We start from the raw sequence: 16830 nt of genomic DNA on the forward strand, positions 1-16830 counted from the left end.
TGTATAACCGGTGGGGGACTGGGACAGCAAGGGTGGAGAAGAGATGGGGTTGGGGTGAAGGTGGGGGTTTAGAGTGTCATTTTGGACCCTTACACAGAAGAGGCCCATTTCTTTAGTGATTTCGTTTTACCCCTCCCTCCCACTAAAGGAGGACCCTATACAGATTATTTACACGGACACTTAAGCGTGTACAAATATATGTATCTGCCTACATGTGAGAGTATCTGGGTGTGTATTACGTGTGTGTGTGTGTGTAGAACTCCCAGGAATAGTCTAAGGTTGAAATGTCACGGAATCAACGCACAAATTCTTCCACCCTCCCCCCCATGCATCACACAGGCACCAGCTGTCATCACAAGTACTCAGGGCTTAAACAGACAGGACGGAGAAGAACAGGACACACACACACACACACGCACGCACGCACGCACGCACGGGTAAACACCAGAAAAAAAACAAGAATTGTAGCGCCATTGATAATAAACAGTAATAACAATAAGAATCGGAATTATAATCATGACAAAAATAATAAATGACATTCATAATAGGGCAGTCGTGCAAGTGGCAACGGCTGCTTTTTTCCCTTATGTAGGTATTTTTCTTTCTTCTCGTTGATTCTTTGTTCGGGGGGGGGGGGGGGGTTGAAACACTGGTCTCGGTGTGTTGGGCGTCTAGAGCGTAGTGATGATGGCCTGGAGCACGTTGGGTGAGTTCTAGACTCAGGGTTTCAGAACTGTTCTGCCAGGAGGTCACAGACGCGCTGGGAAACAGTGTCCTTGCTGCTGCGCAGAGTCAGCCGGTACATCTGACAGAGAAGGGACACAGATTTAACATGTGTAAACACACACACACACACACACACACACACACACACACGAATGAACATACAGGGTGGTCAGTAAAGTTCAAACACACATAATATATATACAGTGCCTTCAGAGAGCATTCATACCCCTTGACTTATGCCACATTATGTTGCATTACAGCCTGAATTGAAACATGGATTACATTTAGTTTCTCACCCATCTACACACAACATCCCACAATGACAAAGTGGAATCAAGATTTTTTTTAAATGTTTGCAAATTGATAGAAAATCAAATACAGAAATATCTCATTTACATAAGTATTTATACACCTTTGCTATGACACCCCAAATTGAGCTCAGGGGCATCCAATTTCCTTTGATCATCCGTGATACACCTGAGGCCAACTCAGTTGTTTGGACATGATTTAGAAAGAGAAACACTCTATACAAGGTCCCACAGTTAACAGTGCATGTCAGAGCGGGAACGATACCATGAAGTCCAAGGAACTGTCCGTAGAGCTCAGAGATAGTATTGTGATGAGGTATATCTGGGGAAGGGTATAGAGTGCTGAAAGTTTGCAAGAGCAGTGGTCTCCATCATTGGGAAATTCAAAAAAATATGGAACAACCCAGATTCTGCCTACAGCTGTCCGTCCGACCAAACTGGGCAAGAAGGACCTTGGTCAGGGAGGTGACCAAGAACCCAATGACCAATCTGACAATTCCTTGGTTGAGATGGGAGAACCTGACATAAGGACAACAGTCTCTAAAGCACTTCACCAATCTGGGCTTTATAGGAGTGACCAGACGGAAGCCACTCCTGAGAAAAAGGTACATGACAGCACACCTGGAGTTTGCAAAAAGGCACGTTAAAGACTCAAAGCATAAAGCAAAAGATGATTCTGATGAGACAAAAATGTATCTCTTTGGCCTGAATGGAAAGTGTTATGTCTGGAGAAAACCAGGCACAGGTCCTTGCCTGTCAACACCATCCCTATGCTATGCATTTCAATGATTGGAGCCAAATACAGGCAAATCCTTGATGAGAACCTGCTTCAAGAGTGAAAAATCTTAGATTGGGGCGAAGATTTATGTTCCAACAGGACAATAATGACCACAAGCATACAGAGAAAGCAATGCTGGGATGGCTTCAGGACAAGAATGTGAAAGTCCTTGAGTGGCCCAGCCAAAGCCCAGACTTGAATCACATTGAACATTTGTGTAAAGACTTGAAGATTGCTGTTTACCGCCGCTCCCATCTAATTTAAGCGCTTGAGAAAATCTGCAAGGAAGAATGGGAGAAAATCCCCAAATTCTGATGTACAAAGCTGATACAGACAATAATGACACATTCTCCAAGACGACTCAAAGCTGTAATCGTCGCCAAAAGTGAATCCATAACGTATAAACTCAGGGGTGTGAATACTTACGTAAATGAGATATTTCTGTAATTAAAAAATAAATAAAAATTACTTTGTCATTATGATGTATTGTGTGTAGATGGGTGAAAAATATACATTTAATCAATTTTGAATTCAGGCTTAACAATAAAATGTGGAATAAGTCAAGGGGTATGAAAACTTTAAGGCATTGTATATATTGGATCATCAAAAATGTTACCACGTGTTTAGAATGGATTTACACTGATGACACATTATCAACCTCGAGTCTAACACTGCACAGAGACCGAGAGAGACAGAGAGAGAGAGAGAGAGAGAGAGAGAGAGAGAGAGACAGAGAATGTGGAGATTCAAGTGTTCAATTTTGGGGTGTCAGTGAGAAAGTGTGGAAGAATCAATGTGGAGGGAAAAGTGAATGAGAACGTGAAAAAAGGGTGTGAAAGAGAGAATAGGGGGATGAGAAAGAAAGAACGAGAGTGAGAGAGAACAGGGACAGTTGTGTGTTACCTGCTCGCCAGGCTTGATTTGCAGCAGCACACAGAAAGACACAGACAGCAGTGAGTGATGCAATGAGAGCAGCACAGAGAAGGACAGACGGACTCTGTGTGTGTGTGTATATGTGTGTGTGTGTGTGTATATGTGTGTGTGTGTGTGTGTGTGTGTGTGTGTGTGTGTGTGTGTGTGTGTGTGTGTGTGTGTGTGTGTGTGTGTGTGTGTGTGTGTGTGTGTGTGTGTGTGTATGTATGTATGTATGTATGTATGTATGTATGTATGTATGTATATATATATATATATATATATATATATATATATATATATATATATATATATGTGTGTGTGTGTGTGTGTGTGTGTGTGTGTGTATGTATATATAAATATATATGCATGTACATTTGTGTGTGTGTGTATATGTGCATATACATTTGTGTGTGTGTACCTGGGCCTGCGCATTGGGTTCCAGTCTCAGCAGACAGCCGACCTGTTGGGCCTTGGTCTGGATGACTCCAGCACACACATAGTTCTCTGGGTTAGGATCCACATTCTCCAACAGGGCTGTCCCCAGGCCCAGCAACTAGAGACAAGAGTGGGAGGGTGGGGGGGAGAGAGAAAATGGGAGGGGGTAGAATGTGGTAGACATTCAGCAGGCAAAGGAATTAAATTAATATGCCTAAAGTGTGTGTGTGTGTCTACCTTGGCCTTGAGCACTTCTGTGTCCATGCCATGACTGGCCTTGAAGATCTTTTGTGCTTCTTGCTGGGGCCTGAAAAGAGAAGAAGTCATAAATACACACACACGCACCCTCTTACATGCTCGCACCCTACACACACTCTCGCTCACTGGCTGAGTTGTTTCCAGCGCTGGAAGAAGTCTGCGGCGGCCATCTCTGTGGGTTGGAAGAACTTGTTGATGGTGACTGGCAGCTTGAGAGAGATATTCTGCAGGGCTCCCCCATACCTGAGAGGAACACACACACGCTACTTTATAAACTGAAGATAACAACAACAAAAAATGTTTGCGTGTATGTTTGAGTTACTACTGATCTTCCGTGCGTCATTGCGAGGTGTTTGTATCATATGTTCTGTGTAATATTCTGTGCGCGTGTGCACCTGAACTTGATGTTGAGCAGCGGAGCATCAATGAAGTCGGTCAGACACTCGATATTGATGACTTGCTGCACCTGTGCTCCTCCCTCCACTAGGGGTTCCACTGTTTTGGTCTGCACGTTGAGCTGTGGGAAAGCCAGTCAAGGAGAGGAACAGAGCCGGGACTAGAGACTATACTGGGGGGACTGTAATATTGAATATAGCTATGTGTGTTAAAAAGTATAGACTACAACCCAATGGACACACATAGTAGTGTTGCACAGTACAGTCGTGGCCAAAAGTTTTGAGAATGACAAATATTAAATTTCACAAAGTCTGCTGCCTCAGTTTGTATGATGGCAATTTGCATATACTCCAGAATATTATGAAGAGTGATCAGATGAATTTAAATTAATTGCAAAGTCCCTCTTCGCCATGCAAATGAACTGAATCCCCCCAAAACATTTCCACTGCATTTCAGCACTGCCACAAAAGGACCAGCTGACATCATGTCAGTGATTCTCTTGTTTAACACAAAGGTGTGAGTGTTGACGAGGACAAGGCTGGAGATCACTCTGCCATGCTGATTGAGTTTGAATAACAGACCGAAAGCTTTAACAGCATTCTCAAAAGTGACCACAAATGCGATTATGAGTGTAATGCTTTTATTATAAAAAGGTGCATTTTTATGGTGAAAATGATCAGCGTATGCATGCCAGTTAGGCTCTACAACCGTTGTAATGCAGATTAATGTGTTTAAATTTTAAGAAGCTATTTGGCAACATCAGTTATGATGCAAACCTCATCAAAACATATAGGCCTATGGGCAAGGCTCATTGAGGTGTGCGACTGTAACCGGTGTGAAATGGCTAGCTAGTTAGCGGGGTGCGCGCTAATAGTGTTTCAAAATCGGTGATGTCACTCACTCGGAGACCTTGAAGTAGTTGTTCCCCTTGCTTGCAAAGGGTCGTGGCTTTTGTGGAGTGATGAGTAACGATGCTTCGAGGGTGGCTGTGGTCGATATGTGCAGAGGGTCTCTGGTTCGAGCCCAGGTAGGTACGAGGAGAGGGACGGAAGCTATACTGTTACATTGATGCTGTTTACCCAGATCACTGGTTGCTGCGGAAAAGGAGGTCAAAAGGGGGGTGAGTGTAACCGGTGTGAAATGGCTAGCTAGTTAGAGGGGGTGCGCGCTAATAGTGTTTCAAAATCGGTGACGTCGCTCGCTCCGAGACCTTGAAGCAGTTGTTCGCCTTGCTCTGCAAGGGCCTCAGCTTTAGTGGAGCGATGGGTAACGGTGCTTCGTGGGTAACTGTTGTTGATGTGTGCAGAGGGTCCCTGGTTCGAGCCCAGGTAGGGGCAAGGAGAGGGACGGAAGCAAAAAACTGTTACACGACTATGGTTTGGAAAAAGAAGGTGGAAAAAAGCATGTGAAACAGCAGGGCATCATTCACAAGTGAGCGGCTAATATTGTCACCCATCACACTATTCTTGATATAATCTTGTCTTTACATATACTAAATCATATACAGTACCAGTACCACCTACTCACTCAAGGGTTTTTCTTTATTTTGACTATTTTCTACATTGTAGAATAATAGTGAAGACATCAAAACTATGAAATAATAGTCACCAAAAAAAGTGTTAAACAAATCAAACTATATTTTATATTATTCAAAGTAGCCACCCTTTGCCTTGATGACAGCTTTGCACACTCCTCCCCCATATGCTGAGCACTTGTCAGATGCTTTTCCTTCACTCTGTGGTCCAACTCATCCCAAACCATCTCAATTGGGTTGAGGTCAGGTGATTGTGGAGGCCAGGTCATCTGATGCAGCACTCCATCACTCTCCTTCTTGGTAAAATAACCCTTACAAAGCCTAGAGGTGTGTTGGGTCAATGTCATGTTGAAAAACAAATGATAGTGGGACTAAGTGCAAACCAGATGGGATGGCGTATCGCTTCAGAATGCTGTGATAGCCATGCTGCTTATGTGTACAGTTGAAGTCGGAAGTTTACATACATTTACGTTGGAGTCATTAAACTCGTTTTTCAAACACTCCACAAATGTCTTATATCCGCAGTAAAACGAGTCCTATATCAACATAACCTGAAAGGCCGCTCAGCAAGGAAGCCATTGCTTCAAAACCACCATAAAAAAGCCAGACTACGGTTTGCAACTGCACATGGGAAAAAGATGGTACTTTCTGGAGAAATGTCCTCTGGTCTGATGAAACAAAAATAGAAATGTTTGGCCATAAGGACCATTGTTATGTTTGGCGGAAAAAGGGAAGAAAAAAAGAACACCATCCCAACCGTGAAGAACGGGGGTGGTAGCATCATGTTGTTGGGGTGCTTTGCTGCAGGAGGGACTGGTGCACGTCACAAAATAGATGGCATCACGAGGAAGGAAAATTATGTGGATATATTGAAGCAACATCTCAAGACATCAGTCAGGAAGTTAAAGCTTGGTCACAAATGGGTCTTCCAAATGGACAATGACCCCAAGCATACTATAGAACATTTGTGGGCAGAACTGAAAAAGGGTGTGCGAGCAAGGAGGCCTACAAACCTGACTCAGTTACACCAGCTCTGTCAGGAGGAATGGGCCAAAATTCACCCAACTTATTGTGGGAAGCTTGTGGAAGGCTACCCGAAACGTTTGACCCAAGTTAAACAATTTAAAGGCAATGCTACCAAATACTAATTGAGTGTGTGTAAACTTCTGACCCACTGGGAATGTGATGAAAGAAATAAAAGCTGAAATAAATCACTCTACTATTATTCTAACATTTCACATTCTTAAAATAAAGTGGTAAATATTTACTCTGAAAACCAGAGTTTAAATGTATTTGGCTAAGGTGTATGTAAACTTCCGACTTCAACTATACCTTTAATAAATCACTGACAGTGTCACCAGCAAAGCACCAACACACCTCCTCCATGCTTCACGGTGGGAATCATACATGCAGAGATCTTCTGTTCACCTACTCTGCATCTCACAAAGACACAGATGTTGGAACCAAAAATCTCATTTGGATTCATCAGAACAAAGGACAGATTTCCACCGGTCTAATGTCCTTTGCTCGTGTTTCTTGGCCCAAGGAAGTCTCTTTTTCTTATTGGTGTCCTTTAGTAGTGGTTTCTTCGCAGTAATTCAACCATTATAGCCTGATTAACACAGTCTCCTCTGAACAGTTGATGTTGAGATGTGTCGGTTACTTGAACTCTGAAGCATTTATTTGGGCTGAGATGTCTGAGGTGCAGTTAACTCTAATGAACTCATCCTCCGCAGCAGAGTTAACTCTGGGTCTTCCTTTCCTGTGGCAGGCCTCATGAGAGTTTTCTCATAGCGCTTGATGGTTTTTGCGACTGCACTTGAAGAAACTTTCAAAGTTCTTCAAATGTCTTTGCTTATTTAAGCTGCTCTATACATAATATGGACTTGGGTCTTTTACCAAATAGGGTTATCTTCTGTATACCACTCCTTACTTGTCACAACACAACTGATTGGCTCAAACGCATTAAGGAAAGAAATGCCACAAATGAACTTAAGGCACACCTGTTAACAGAAATGCTTTCCAGGTGAATACCTTGTGTTGCTGGCCAGTACATGATGCAACAAAATGCCAACATGGCGATTTACAGTTAGATGGTGTTCTAAAGCCTATTGTTTCCATTCCCCTTTAATGCATACATGTCTGTCTCCAAAAAATGTTGACGTAAAAAAAAAGAAATGTAATGATATTGAACTTAAAAGATGCCCAAATACTGAACAGAGCAGCAGCAGCGTTTGTCTGGATCATCTGTCATTTTGTGACTTTGGCTAATATACCTTCTTTTTTTGCAGCGGTATCATTTTGGTATCGAGTATCGTGATGGTATCGCGCATTGTGATACTAAACCTGGTATCAGTATCGAAGTCAAAATTCTGCTATTGCTATAGTGTGCAAGATAAGGGTGTGCCAGTGTGTGTGTGTGTGCAAATGCTTTGAAGGATATGAGACTGCAGCTCCCCTGGACAGCTGACTGTGGTGTTAAAGCTGACAAACTGCACCGAGGTTTTATTGCCATAGAACAGATACATCCTCCCTAAAAAAAATATTAAAAAACATGTTAGAAGATATTATGTCAAATGGACACATTTAGGTGACATTTCCAAAATAAAACATACAGGTTATAATGCATTATGTACTGTTATGTATGCTATTATATTAAGGCTATAGTGCTGCATTTACACACCAACTCATTCCCGTTTATAATGCATTATAATTCATAATACCTACAGTACAACAACGTATGGACACAGTCGGGAACTCACCCATCTCATTAGTAAAAGCACATACATACATAAACTCAGCAAAAAAAGAAACGTCCTCTCACTGTCAACTGCGTTTATTTTCAGCAAACTTAGCATGTGTAAATATTTGTATAAAAATAACAAGATTCAACAACAGACAAAAACTGAACAAGTTTCACAGACATGTGACTAACATAAATGGAATGGTGTCCCTGAACAAAGGGGGGGGGTCAAAATCAAAAGTAACAGGCAGTATCTGGTGTGGCCACCAGCTGCATTAAGTACTGCAGTGCATCTCCTCATCATGGACTGCACCAGATTTGCCAGTTCTTGCTGTGAGATGTTCCCCACTCCTCCACCAAGGCACCTGCAAGTTCCCGGACATTTCTGGGGGGGGAATGGCCCTAGCCCCCACCCTCCGATCCAACAGGTCCCAGACGTGCCGAATGGGACTGAGATCCGGGCTCTTCGCTGGCCATGGCAGAACACTGACATTCCTGTCTTGCAGGAAATCACACACAGAACGAGCAGTATGGCTGGTGGCATTGTCATACTGGAGGGTCATGTCAGGATGAGCCTGCAGGAAAGGTACCACATGAGGGAGGAGGATGTCTTCCCTGTAAAGCACAGCATTCAGATTGCCTGCAATGACAACAAGCTCAGTCCAATGATGCTGTGGCACACCGCCCCAGACCATGATGGACCCTCCACCTCCAAATCGATCCTGCTCCAGATTGCAGGCCTTGGTGTAACGCTAATTTCTTCAACAATAAACGCAAATCCAACCATCACCCCTGTTGCCACCCCCGTGCTTCACGGTTGGGATGGTGTTCTTCGGCTTGCCAAGCCTCCTGTTTTCCTCCAAACATAACGATGGTCTTCATGGCCAAACAGTTCTATTTTTGTTTCATCAGACCAGAGGACATTTCTCCAAAATGTACCATCTTGTACCATGTGCAGTGGCAAACCATGGCAAACCATAGTCTGGCTTTTTTATGACGGTTTTGGAGCAGTGGCTTCTTCCTTGCTGAGCGGCCCTTAAAGTTATGTCGATATAGGACTCGTTTTACTGTGGATATAGATACTTTTGTACCTGTTTCCTCCAGCATCTTCACAAGGTCCTTTGCTGTTGTTCTGGGATTGATTTGCACTTTTCACACCAAAGTACGTTCATCTCTAGGAGACAGAACACGTCTCCTTCCTGAGCGGTATGACGGCTGCGTGGTCCCATGGTGTTTATACTTGCGTACTATTGTTTGTACAGATGAACGCGGTACCTTCAGGTGTTTGGAATTTGCTCCCAAGGATGAACTAGACTTGTGGAGGTCTGCAATTTATTTTCTGGGGTCTTGGCAGATTTCTTTTGATTTTCCCATTATGTCGAGCAAAGAGGCACTGAGGTTGAAGGTCGGCCTTGAAATACATCCAGAGGTCCACCTCCAATTGACTCAAAGGATGTCAATTAGCCTACCAAAAGCTTCTAAAGCCATCATTTTCTGGAATTTTCCAAGCAGTTTAAAGGCACAGTCAACTTAGTGTATGTAAACTTCTGACCCACTGGAATTGTGATACAGTGAATTATAAATGAAATAATCTATCTGTAAACAATTGTTGGAAAAATGACTTGTCATGTATAAAGTAGATGTCCTAACGGACTTACAAGAAATTTGTGGAGTTGATGAAAAACGAGATTGAATGACTCCAACCTAAGTGTATGTAAACTTCCGACTTCAACTGTACATACACACGTGCAAATACACCCATGCCGTAGCCAAGATATGCATTATACTCACTCACCCAGCATCTAATGCATTATAGAAACTGAAGCGTACCTTACCCCTGAATAAACATTCTGTATACTAAAATGGACATGACAAAGCTAGGATGTGAACACATTCTAAATGACGCCATCTATTACATTCTGTGCACGCTCAGAGGTACTTACCAATGCTATAGAATAGCACAGACATCAATTCAAATAGGTTTAAGCATATAGGTTAATGTATTTCACACAGGATTGATCTGCATGAAAAGGGTTAATACTTCAAGGGAAGAATCCTAACTTGAATCCCACACATAACGCAATCTCCCAGAACTCACATCAATGTGACAAATGTGACTTATAGGATTCAAGCATCTCCCCGCATTGTCTAGTAGCCCAAACTCACCCAGGTTCTGGCGGTACTCAGACTTGATGCCGATCTGAAGCAGCTGGTTCTCAAACAACACACCGTTGTTCTTACACACAAATCTGACAGGAGAGAGAGAGGGAGAAAGTGAGTGAGAATGAACGTGTTAGGATTTATCATCATGTATCATTTGCTGCTTATAACATGTCAATCAAGTGGTACATACACTACCTATAAGTCATTGGAACTCTGCAGTCATGCCATCATATCGCAATATCAATTCACTTTGCAGACAAACATACGTATCTTACCATACGTGAATGACTTAACATAACAGACGTCAGTGACATCTACACAAGTTGGTTTTGTTTCAATCCAGTAGTTTGTTAGATACCTTTGCTCAAGAGTGACAGAACCCAAAAACAAGCCAGCCCCGCCGGAAAGAGAGAGATAGGAGGAGCGAGAGAAAGCTCTTACTTGTTGAGAAGCTCATCTGACTCGGGCAGAGGAGGGGCAGGATCCTCAGAGGCCACAGTAGGGGGAGCAGAGCTGAGAGGAGGAAGGAGGGATGGAGAAAGGATGGATGAGGAGAAGTGGATGACAGCACCCACAGAAAATGGCAGGGGGTGTGAGAGAATGTAAAATGTGTTTGAAGGGGATAAAATGAATTACAGATAGAAAAAGGGATAGAGAGAGGAGGAGGAAAAGAGTGTGTCAAGCGAGACCCAAAGCAGTGAGGCATGACAAACAGGAGAAGAGAAGGAGAAGAGAAAAAGCAGAGGTGGGTTAGTATGAGCACTTAGATCCAATTCATCAAAACTGACAGTATTAACAAAAACAATGAAAAGTATTTTGCTTGTAAACATTTTCTTTTGTGTGTGGTACATGTATGTATGAATAAACAGCATAGGTAGACTACAATAACATAATCAAACAACCCACATGCAATAGAGGGTATCTGTGTTCATGTGACTAGTTTAAGGTTGAGGTGCTCATGCAGCCTCCCTAAATAGCTTTAGATTAGAACAACAGTGTTCATATGTGTGTTTGGGTGCAACATGACAGTCAGCCATCTTATTGCTGGCCCCTTACTCCGAGTCACCAGGACCCTCCACCAATGGGGAGTCAGAGGCCTCGGGAGCGTGAAGAGCGCTGCCAATGTCCAATCACAATCGAGGACAAGAGACACACAAGCACGCACGTTGCCGGACCAAGCACGCACGCACACACACACACAAAAACACAGAGAAGGAGAAATAGAAAAGGGGAAGGAGAGAAAGTAAGAAAATAGAAAGACAGTCACAAACACAGCAAGATAAAAAGAGAACAGACAAGATTACACATAGAAGACGCAGAGGAAACAAGAAGAATGACTGATAAAGACAGAGACAGAGGACCAGCACATATCACAGACAGCAAGCACTACAAGAATAAAACAACGCTCATTTTCAAGAGCAAGCTTCATATTCTACCACAGTGCATCTGGACAACTAAAACACATAACAGCCACACCACAAACATCAAGTATCCACTAGACACTGATCTTAGGTCAGTTTTGAATTTATCCCCAAGGGTAGGCTTGGAGTGGGGGTAATCTAGGCTGATTCCAGATCTGTGTCTATGGGAGTCTTCTAGTCACAGGGTGAACATTCACCTCAGGAAGCCGTCGTCGTTCACGCCAGTAGAAGTGGCAGAAGGCCCCGCCTCTGAAAACACATCAACCAATAGGCTGCCTGCACTGGGAGTGGCCCCACTAGCAGGAGCGGTCGAACGAAGGCCAAGCAGATCTGCTGAAGGGGAGGGGGTGGACTGGAAGACAAAGAAAGATGGACAGGGAACAGAGAGAGAAAGGATAGAGGGAAAGAGAGAGCGAAAACAGAGAGAGAGAGAACAGAGAGAACGAGAACGAGCGAGCGAGCACAAGAGAGAGAGCGAGAACAGAGAGAGAGAGAGAGGAGAACAGAGAGAGAGAGAGAGAGAGGAGAACAGAGAGAGAGAGAGCGAGCGAGAACAGAGAGAGCGAGAACAGAGAGAATGAGAACGAGCGAGCGAGCACGAGAGCGAGAACAGAGAGAGAGAGGGGAGAACAGAGAGCAAGAGAGAAAGCGAGAGAGAGAGTGAACAGAGAGAGACATCATTTGTATAATAGCAGTGCTTTGAGAATATATTGCTCAATATTAAGTAAATCCATTACACAGACCGTGATTGTGGTTTTTCCAAAGCAATCACCATCTCTTTCAACTGCTGCCAGTCTTTGAATTGTCAGAACAGAAATTACAAGATTGCAATAACAGTATTATAACATCAAATGGTTGTTTAATGCAACAGAATAGTTTTTTTGAACACTCATTTGTGTGTGTGGACTGAAAGTGGGTCTCAGAGATTAACCCTGACTGTGGATTTACGACAGATTGGTGATAAAACAACATCCCATTCCATGATTAGTGTCTGTCAGTCAGTAACAGGGAGAACCAATCTCCAGTTTCTTTAAAGAAAGGATTTAGTATTCTAGGTTGCATTAGTATTTTTGTACCAGAAAGCAGTAAATTAACTAGAGACAGATATTTGGTGCCATGTAAATCTTGATGTCTGTTGCATGAGAGCAAAATGTGCCTTTGTATAAATTCTCTCATATGTGATTTGTCATGAAAATCCAGGAGGATGGACTTTGTTATAAAATGCTGTGGCTTAGTCCTGCTGGCTGGGGTCTCAACGAATCACCTACGGGGGGCTCATTGACAAGCTCCATTACTGCAGTAATTAAATAATAACGATAACTTGCTTTGAAGAAATGTAAAAGTCTCTCCTTTTGATTACAATAATTCCACGACAATTTTGGTGACGAGGATGAGATGATGAACTTCATTTCTCTGATTGTTCCCAGTGAAATTCAGGTTAACCGTGTGCATTAGATGCAGCTGGGGAAAGACACTCTCCACTATTCAGAGCAGATCGGATCCCCACCTGGCTGGGAGCGTCAGCTGAATGGATACATCATTTTGACCCGAATTGGATTAGGGAGGAGACTTTCTTCTTCTTCAATTGAATTTGAAAGTGCACAATTGATAGTACTAGTTAGACATTACATTGAACGTTGACGTCGGAGTGGAAAATCAATAAGTGATAAGCTAAGAAAAAAATGAAATAACAAAACAAAACATAAAAGCCCCTGTTGAAGGTACTCTCAGAGCGAGGTCTTCCTTAAGATGGCCACAGCTGGGGTAACTAGCAGGACTGAGTTGAGTTGATAAGAGTGTTCTTAAGTGAGGTATCAGTTGCGGACTTCCAAAAGTCCAAATCCGTGGTACTGGTTGATCACAGTAGGACTGGTGAGGTTAATGTATTGATCGAGGAACCAGAGTGCGGGTGACGCCTTGCGAGGGCATTTGGCTTACTGAAGTTAAAATTATAACATGAAATGTTTTGAAAAATTAGTTAAACAGGTATGACCTGGGTTACAATTGTTGAGAGGTTATTGTGAGTTTATTTGTTGTTGGGACCACTAATTAGGTAATCATTTGATAATGTTATGCGTTTTCCTGTTCATATAGACAGGGTTTGAAATCATGTGTGGGTAATCTTTGTAGAAGCGTTCTGACCAAGTCTGTGTGAGTGGTCTGACCATTCCTCTGTGGATGGTTATTTAGTCATGTTCTGTGTGAGCATTTGATCACTCCTGTGTGGATGATCATTAAGGTTCTGTGTAAGCCTGAGATAAATAATAATTAGGAGATAAGTTAATGATATGCAATGGTTTAAAATAGTTAGGTACATATGTGAAAGCTGTAAACCAAATGTACCTATAGAAGTAAGAAAATATTCCGTCAGGCGATAAATATTAAGTGTGTTTGGGAACAGTGCTGTGTGAATGTGATATGAAAGTTATGTGAGTGTGGAAATAAGATGTAGAAATGTATATAATAAGATTGAAATTTGGTTAATAAATGTTGATAATGTTATTTTGGGGTTCCGTCCATTACTTCCCATCATAGAATATCACCGGGTGGTATTGAGAGCGGGATGTTGTTTTATACCTGAAGAGCATTATTCCAACGACCCGCTGGGCAGTGTCTAGGAAACTTCCGTTTTTTTCCGCTGGGAGATTACTGAACCAATGGATTTGGTTGATGTGAGTACCTAAGAATTTCTAACGTTCTATATGGATTCTGTGAAGATATGAAAATATGATGAATTGTATGTGTGTATAATCGATTACTAGAGATTTTATAAAGTAATTCTGGGAAAATAATGAGATGCAACTTAAACAACCCATACGTATTTGCGAAATCTTGGCCAACAACCTCCTTCCCTCAGTAAGAGCATTGAAGATGGGTCGTGGCTGGGTCTTCCAGCATGACAACGACCCGAAACACACAGCCAGGGCAACTAAGGAGTGGCTCCGTAAGAAGCATCTCAAGGTCCTGGAGTGGCCTAGCCAGTCTCCAGACCTGAACCCAATAGAAAATCTTTGGAGGGAGCTGAAAGTCCGTATTGCCCAGCGACAGCCCCGAAACCTGAAGGATCTGGAGAAGGTCTGTATGGAGGAGTGGGCCAAAATCCCTGCTGCAGTGTGTGGAAACCTGGTCAAGAACTACAGGAAATGTATGATCTATGTAATTGCAAACAAAGGTTTCTGTACCAAATATAAAGTTCTGCTTTTCTGATGTATCAAATACTTATGTCATGCAATAAAATGCTAATTAATTACTTAAAAATCATACAAATGTGATTTTCTGGATTTTTGTTTTAGATTCCGTCTCTCACAGTTGAAGTGTACCTATGATAAAAATTACAGACCTCTACATGCTTTGTAAGTAGGAAAACCCACAAAATCGGCAGTGTATCAAATACTTGTTCTCCCCACTGTGTGTGTGTGTGTGTGTGTGTGTGTGTGTGTGTGTATTTTTTTTTTTGGTAAGAGTTTCCATGTTTTAGTCCACTGGTGAAAGCGAGTCGTGCTCGCTGGGCTATATCGGGCCGTAAGGGATGCAGTAGAGGTCTGAATAGTTGAATCGGAAACTTTCTTCAATCATTTCTGATTACTGTTGCCGAGTTTTATAGTTTATGTCACACCAGTGAATTTGAGCAGGTAGTTAATGTATTCTTACATTATAATATGTTTCCATTATGTGGAACAGTGTCCGGTCATTAAAGTGGATTGCAGTTCGAGATTATTTTTACAGGGACAGTGCACATTAATCAACGTTTCAATAAAAGTGCCGGTTTTAGCCAGCCGGCTAATTTTCAACCACAGTCCCTGGGCAGGTTATTAAAAACAATTACAGTACAGACAATCAATGAGCAGTGAGCACATGCAGAGCAACATAGAACAAGCAACACGTAGCACGCAGACAGAGCAATAGCACAAAAAGCAACAAAACACATAAAAGCAACAAAGTGTTTCCACAACTCACAAGCTACAGACAACATGGAAAGCAGCAATACACAGCTAGGGATAATATTCACTAGTCTGATTGGCCTTTAGCCATGTCTTCATGTTTTTTGTGAAGGTGTGAAAGGTGGTACAGTTGTGTCTCTCTGATGGCAGTGTATTCCAGACATGGGAAGCTCTCACAGAGAAAGCAGATCGACTAAAGGTGCTTTTCCTTAAGGGAACTATAGTCACCTCTCATGGCAGACCTTGTGGCTCTGCTGCCATAGGTTTGAGTTTTCATTTAACAAAAGTATTGAGTGGATGGGGAGCCAGGCCATTAAGGATCTTGAATACAAGACTTACATCAGTGTATTGCACAAGATTTTTCCAACTCAGGAGCTCATGCTTTCTGAGGATGTAACAGTGATGATGACAATTGGGCTTCCTATCAAGCACTTTGAGAGCCTGTTTGTAGACAGACTGAATGGGTTTTAATGTTGTACAGCAAGCTTGGGCCCAACTAGTCAAGCAGTATGTATGTTAAGGGAGACGTAGGAGACCACGTCTCAAACAACTGTTTCATAGATGCCTGAGATCAAATATCACTGATTCCTTATGCTGAGAAATTGACTACATTTGTGACCGGGAAAAAAAAGTATTACATTTAGTAACGATACCAGGATAACGTTATATGGTTATGGAAAAGAGAGACCAGTCATATCATATGATATGGGAGGGAATCGTTAGTGGCGAGACAGAGTTTGCTGTGTCTAAGGGTAGCACATGCTAAATTAAGCACACATAAACGTTGGGGTACATTAAAACAAAAATGATTTGAGGGAGTACAGTGGACTTATTATGTTATGTTTGTAGTTATAACTTTGGTTTGCTGATTAAGATGTAGTATAGTGGATATTGATGAAATGTACACTTTCTCTAGGATGAGAATGGGGGTGGTCATTTTCCTCTCTTTGAAATGTTTCCCCGGGGCTATGGTCTTGGCGAGAGCAGTGAGTGTGACTGAGACCGAAACTACCAAATTAAATAAGGCCTGGCCATTTTTGTTTGTTTTTACCTTAAGATTTGCAAATACCCACACACAACACACTTGTTATGACTATTTGTTGGTGTTTTTCAAATACTATGTGTGATTTATTGTGAGTGTTCTATTTCAGGGTAGCCTAGTGGTTAGAGTGTTGGACTAGTAACTGAAAGGTTGCAAGTTCAAATCTCCGA

The 16830-nt window shown here is 42.4% G+C and overlaps 1 protein-coding gene across 3 annotated transcripts in view; it reads right to left on the reverse strand.

Moving 5' to 3' along the window:
• Nucleotides 1–627: 627 nt before the first annotated feature.
• The window catches only part of LOC139406881 (AP-2 complex subunit alpha-2-like), a 60650-nt gene continuing 44447 nt past the window's right edge, over nt 628–16830 (reverse strand). The window contains exons 13-22 of one of the 3 annotated variants that reach the window (XM_071150005.1): nt 11875–12029; nt 11313–11372; nt 10698–10769; nt 10260–10342; nt 7793–7883; nt 3816–3938; nt 3547–3663; nt 3400–3469; nt 3146–3280; nt 628–805 (exon numbers count right to left, since the gene is read on the reverse strand). In XM_071150005.1, coding sequence (XP_071006106.1) covers nt 728–805; nt 3146–3280; nt 3400–3469; nt 3547–3663; nt 3816–3938; nt 7793–7883; nt 10260–10342; nt 10698–10769; nt 11313–11372; nt 11875–12029 — 984 coding nt within the window. In that variant the 3' untranslated portion in view covers nt 628–727. The remainder of the gene's footprint in view (nt 806–3145; nt 3281–3399; nt 3470–3546; nt 3664–3815; nt 3939–7792; nt 7884–10259; nt 10343–10697; nt 10770–11312; nt 11373–11874; nt 12030–16830) is intronic. The other 2 variants (XM_071150006.1, XM_071150007.1) reach the window with 2 other exon arrangements.

The sequence above is a fragment of the Oncorhynchus clarkii genome, chromosome 4, assembly GCF_045791955.1.
Source record: "Oncorhynchus clarkii lewisi isolate Uvic-CL-2024 chromosome 4, UVic_Ocla_1.0, whole genome shotgun sequence".
Lineage (NCBI taxonomy): Eukaryota > Metazoa > Chordata > Actinopteri > Salmoniformes > Salmonidae > Oncorhynchus > Oncorhynchus clarkii.